The 6,000-nt window shown below is 44.3% G+C and overlaps 1 protein-coding gene across 2 annotated transcripts in view; it reads left to right on the top strand.

Annotated features, from left to right (window-relative positions):
• The first annotated feature begins 1,156 nt into the window (after window positions 1-1,156).
• ppfia3 (PTPRF interacting protein alpha 3) overlaps window positions 1,157-6,000 on the top strand; it is a 31,090-nt gene continuing 26,246 nt past the window's right edge. The window contains exons 1-2 of one of the 2 annotated variants that reach the window (XM_086184379.1): window positions 1,157-1,238; window positions 3,382-4,022. In XM_086184379.1, the coding sequence (XP_086040505.1) occupies window positions 3,675-4,022 (348 nt within the window). In that variant the 5' untranslated portion in view covers window positions 1,157-1,238; window positions 3,382-3,674. Of the gene's footprint in view, window positions 1,239-2,373; window positions 2,530-3,381; window positions 4,023-6,000 lie in introns of those variants that run through there. The other variant, XM_086184378.1, reaches the window with a different exon arrangement.

Raw genomic sequence — 6,000 nt, 5'->3', positions numbered from 1 at the left:
GGTGAGGTTTGGGAGAACGTACGCGACAGTACTTTGGTTCGTAATCTCCAAATTTTTAATCCTTTGTAGATATTTTTTGCGTAACGTTCACTTTTACGGAACAAATGTAATTTCAGGAATAAGGGAATAACACTTTTAAGTTTACCAGTTTCACACATAGTACAATATTAAAAGTGTTATACTGCAAAAATGATACTGAAGTTGAAATAATGATGTTTCTTTTCAATTAGTATTTTTATTTTTTTTACACTGCATTTGTGTGTCACATGCGACTTTGAGAATTCAGTTTTTTTTATTTACCAAACATTAAGATGCTAATATATGGGACATTAATCGAACAAACTTTACAATATAATTCAATTCCTCAACCAGCTACAACACTAAAACGACTTTTCCCATATTTATGCAGCAGCAATAACCAGCCAACATCATGATTGTAAAAATGTTTTCTTTTCTTTATGTCAGAACTATTTTTGAAAAATGTAATTTGGAACCTCAATGGTGGGTGAAGAGGACATTACATCACCTTCTCGTCCTCCCTCCCAACCGTGGAGCCTAAGACCCACCCCCCTCCTGATCTCTGATTGGCTGAGGGATTGAGCTTTTCAAGAGTTGACGGTGACTTTTTTTTTTTTAATTTACTGACATCTGTCTCCTGCTGAAATAAAGTCACAGTGAAGGTATTTATGATACAAAAAAAAAAAAAGTTCTGATAAAATTGTTTAATTGCCACGTTGAGTCTGAAATATCCCAACAACAAAAATACTTCTACAATTCTACAATTAAAGCCAAATACTTGGCTTTAATGTAAACTTTAACTGGAGTTTCTTGCTCTCAGGCCTTCTAAAAAGTGCCTCAACCTGCAACTCAAACCTGGGCGTCTGTCTGAATCTAAACATTTGGTTTAAGACTCCAACTTACATTCCTCCTGTCCATGCACCAGGGGGCGCAATTGTTTAAGTAGTTTTACCAAGTTTCATCTACTCAGCAGGGGACCGTCACGCTCATTCAAAATTTGTTTCAGTTAATGTTTTGTTTGTTTGTGTTTTCTTGTTTGTTTTTGTCGTAGGTTTGTTGTCGGAGAGGACGCGCGTGTGTGTGTGTGTTGGGGGGGGGGGGGGGGCGGCATGCTGACAGCTGGTGAAGCCTCGTGTCTTTAAGACCCAGCATCTTTTGGTGGCGGAGATAAGGGAAGATAAATGATGGGAACTGCTTGTCAAGCTACACAGGAAGATCAGGTAGGGGGCGGAAGTAGCATTGTTTCTCTTCAGAATAAAGTGTCAACATACTGCAGGTCTGGAGTGTTGGGTATTTTGGGGATATCAATTTTGCCGTGTTGCTCAGTCGACTGCATCATACTCTACTGTGAAAGTATCTGTCCATTCTTAAGAAGAAAAAGAAATCTGACGGAGAGTCACTGATCTAAATTAAAAAAAAAAACTCTTAAAATTCAAAATACAGTTTTCCTACATTTAGTGATGATAGATTGAGATTGAATTGATTCACTGTTGTCAGCGCAACCAGGGCCATGCATGCTGCTGTTAAATTGTTATCATAAAGCGGCTGAAGAGAAAATAAAAGTGGGTGTGGACTTATTATCAGGCTTCATTTGGTCATGAAAAACCTGGGGGGGGGGGGGGTAGTCCTGGAGTTTTAAAAGAGCAATTTTAACATCTGAAAAACTTTCTGAAAGATAATTAGAGCCAGAAAATAGAAATTAGGGAAAGCCATGGGACTTTGTTTCACTAATACCTGAGTAGTAGTGCAAAGCAGAGAATGTACAGTCATGAAAGTGGTCCTCACAGAGGTGGAGAAGTCATGAAAATTTAATTTGAAAAAACTGACTGTTAATTTAGGTGAAAATAAATCCTCCCACCACTCACAACACAACTCACAACTGTGTGGTGTCTTGGGAGGAGGGAGTGTGACTTGGTAGATGTGCACGTTTTTGTTTTTTTGTTTTGTTTTGTTTATTTTAACACAAGCGCTTTACTTCAGTACCATGCGGAGGTACCTGCTCTCTACCTGAGTATTTGCATTTAAAGGCACTTTGCAGTTTTATTCTACGACACTTAAAAGTGAATTTTACTTCACTATCTGAGCCAGTCAGTCACTGGTTGCTTTGAAGGAGAAGAAAATACTTTATGAGAAAACACTGATATCAGTTGAATTGTTTTTGTATTACTAAAATTATTATATTTTTTTTGCATAACTACTGATCAAAATGGTAAACAAAAATAATGTGTCTCTATCCACTCATCCTTTCGTGCCTGTTGGAGGATGTCTCGTCGTTTTATTCTGAAAGTGGTAACAAAGACCTGGCGTGGTGTGCGCAACGCTTGCAATTTGACGGCGCGGCTGAAGCTGAAGCGTCGCTCCCACAGCGGAGGGAGGGGATGGGGCAGGCTGGTAACCGGGCTGTAACGGGGATAACCTGCAGCCTCCGCCTCTCGGATGCTCTGATGGAGTGAAACCCGGGATCGATACGCCTTTTTTAAATGTCCGACACTCTGTCCGATCATGGAACGGGTAAGACTCGCAAACCTTCCGGTGGTGGCTGGAATCAGCGGATCGCTGATCCTAGACCGTCCAGCTGTTTTTATGGGTGGTGGAGTGACGGAGGGGGGGGGGGGTGCTGTGTGCGCGCGGGGGGCAGCAGGGGTGTTGATGGGAAATAGACGCCTTGCAGTCGGGAAGCTAAAGAGGCCAATACGAAGTACATCAAAAACAAAAAAATAAATGGCGTAAAATCGTTGAATGAATCTCTTAATTAGGCCTACATTTACAGGATGATTGGCACCTCCCACCATGATGTGATAGCGGTGTCAGGCTGTCCTGTTCAACCCCAATGCTGGGGGGGAATGAGAGTATTTTCTATTTAGGCCTCTTATTTCTTCAAGACAACCATCCACCGGCACCCGAAACCTCCTGAGTGTTTTAACAGATGCGCTCCGGAGGGAAGGAGCCAGTTTCCTCCTGGTTACTGCCCGTAATTACGATTCATGATGACACCCTTTTTTTTTCTCCTCGCTTTTTTTCTTTTCTCCCTACACATGAATGTATGAAGCAGCGCCGCGTCTTCATCCATCCCACAGGCCTGCTAATTGCTCTGTAGGTACAAGCTGCCGTCATTTTCGTGCGCATTCATTATTAGCACCATGACGATGGAGGCTGGGATACATACAGACTGATGGATGAATGACTCCTTCCGAGATATCGCGATGTTAGGACGCAGCGATAGGTCAGGTTTGGAAAAGATGCGCGGGTCCTTTTTTTTTTTCTTTTCTGCGTGTTGACATCCACTGGAAGCCTCCTGCTGCTGCCTGGTCTCACTTCTCCCGTTCTTGTCTGTCTTTCTCTCTCTCTCTCTCTCCCTCTCAGGTTCCTTTCTGGTCTCAGTAAATCCTGGGCTGGGGGTCAGAGGTCACCTACCCAACCTGCACTTCTCCCTCTCACCCCTACCCCCCTCCCCTCCTCACCACCCCTCTCCTTTTCCACTGGACCTTACATCCTCCCCCCCTCCCCTCCTCACATTCATTCACAAGTCCGTCACCCCCCCCACACACACACACACACACACACACACACACACACTTCCTGGTCACCCACCTCACCAAAGTAGTGCTAACAAAGCACTGGTGACCATTGGGGGGTCCTAAACAGCAGGCCTCAAGATGATGTGCGAGGTGATGCCCACCATCTCAGAAGACGGGCGAGGCGGCGGAGGGGGAGGCTCGTCCTCCCCAGCGGGAGGTGGTGGAGGGATGAGCGGAGGGATGGGAGGCATAGGGGGCTACAGCAGCCGGGATCCTCGGGGTGGTGGAAGTGGCGGCGGCGGTGACGAGGGGGGCAGTACGGGCAACCTTGAGTCGCTGATGGTGAACATGTTGACGGAGAGGGAGAGGCTGCTGGAGAGCCTGAGGGAGACCCAGGACAGTCTGGGGACAGCCCACCTACGCTTGCGAGAGCTGGGCCACGAGAAGGAGTCCCTCCAGAGACAGCTGTCCATCGCCCTGCCACAGGTATGGCGACGGAGAGATCACACAAATCACATGACAGCCTTCTCTCTCACACACACACACGCATGCAAGCCTCAGCTGAGCTCCTAATCATCCTGCCTCCATAGTGTAAAAGATGTTATAGAGGGGGAATATTCACGTTTGCCTCATCAAGGTCAGCCTGAAGGTGTGAACTATATAACAGACCGGTGAAATGCCCTCGGCCTGAAATGCCATCATGTTATACATTCATCACGTGATTCACAGATTGAGTCGTGCAGCAACGAGTCCTAAAACCTGGAAATAACATTCCCATTATTAAGTGTTGGGTTCCCTCGTCTTAAAGCCTGTTTGTTGTTGTCAAACGCAAGCCAGAAAGTTCACACAAGCCGAAGCTACATGAACGTTTTGTCCTACGATCTGAAATGCATCGGTGAACAACACACCTGTGAGTTTTGAAGCATTTTATTCATCTCAAACAACAACAGTCCAAACAAGACTGTAGAGGTTGCAACAGATATTAAATGTCACTGAAAACAGAGGAAGTGCAAAGTTCGTCACCGTGTGGCGCAAGTAATGAGTCCACTGTGTCGTAAGTTCTCAGAGTAATATTTGCTTTGAACTTACTGTGATTTCACGTTCACTTTGAGAACCATTAAGATTATCTTAACAAAAGAGCGTACGTTTTTGATTCATTTTTGATTTTTGCCTCAGAGTTTCTTTTTTTTCTTTTTTTTTTTTTGCAATGACTGAAAATCCACTGTAGGCCACTTGTGGTTTTTTTGTTTTGTTTTTGGTGGCCACAAATTTTTAAATAGGAATTTAATTCAGAAATCCAAAAATCCAGAGAAAAAGCAAATTTGCGTAGGATTCAAAGACTGGATGAACACTTGGAAATTGAAACTGTAAAACTGGACGTCTGAGAGAATTCAGCCTGGCGATAAGGAATAAGGTGACAGTGCCCAGGGGGTTGTCTTGTTTGATTTTGGCTCCTGGCACCTCAGCCTGAGCCAGCTAATAGGACTGCTAGCATTAGCTGCACAGCTAACTGAGTTAGCTTTCCAGCAGCCGCTGTGTTTTTGTACAATAAAATGTTGGGCCCCTCCCCTAGAAACGCACCTCCCCTGCAGCCCTCACACACGAATGGCAGCTCTGTGCCGCTGCAGAGTGCTATTTAAGTATATAGAAATAGAAAATGATGTCATAGCGGAGGGATACGCTCATTATATGTCAGCTGACAACCAATCAGAATGAGCTCTTTATTACCTGTTTTATAATAATAGTGATTTCAGGGTTGTCATGTACATGAAGGGCCAGCATGGTTCAGGCTGGCGAGCGGCCGTCAGGCAGAGTTTCACTGTAAAAAAAAAAATCCAAGTTCAATAATGATCAATCAGCCAATCGATGCCCACAGTAACATTCTGAATAAAACATGAGCACGTCAATTGAACCTGTGCAACAATTCGACATCAGCTCAGGGAAAACTACAGGAGCCCGTCATGTTTGTGGGCGCATCAGCCCTGAGTAGAAGCTTCAAACCTGACCTCCCTCAAAGTAAACAAGGATTATCAGTAGAATGTAGCGGCGTAGCAGAAGTGCTCAAAGTGAAAAATGTTCCTATCAGAGCGTTGAATTATTGATGCATTAACCTGTAAGCAGGATTTTAATGTTGCAGCTGGTCCAGTGTCAGACTGCTCTATTACATCACCGAGGCAGTTAAAGCACAGCAACATGGATGGAAGTAAGATTTTGGTGGATTTTGTCGGTTCAGATCAGTTGAAGCCGGCACCTCTATGTGCTCTGATCATGATAAATAATCCACCCAATTAATTATTCAGTGAATTATGTAGTTGTCATGCCAACAGACACACAGATGAAGTGGAAACATCTTTGCTGGTCGTAGTAGTTGGTAGATTGATCAATGATAAAAATCCTCCTGCATGTGTAACTCGAGATGAGACGGGTGGGACGTGCACCGACAAGAACCCTCTTTTTAAGGTTA

The sequence above is a fragment of the Aulostomus chinensis genome, chromosome 18 (genome assembly GCF_037954235.1).
Source record: "Aulostomus chinensis isolate RoL2024-O1b breed Wild chromosome 18, RoL_Achi_v1.0, whole genome shotgun sequence".
Lineage (NCBI taxonomy): Eukaryota > Metazoa > Chordata > Actinopteri > Syngnathiformes > Aulostomidae > Aulostomus > Aulostomus chinensis.
This window is presented reverse-complemented; position numbering and strand designations above follow the sequence as displayed.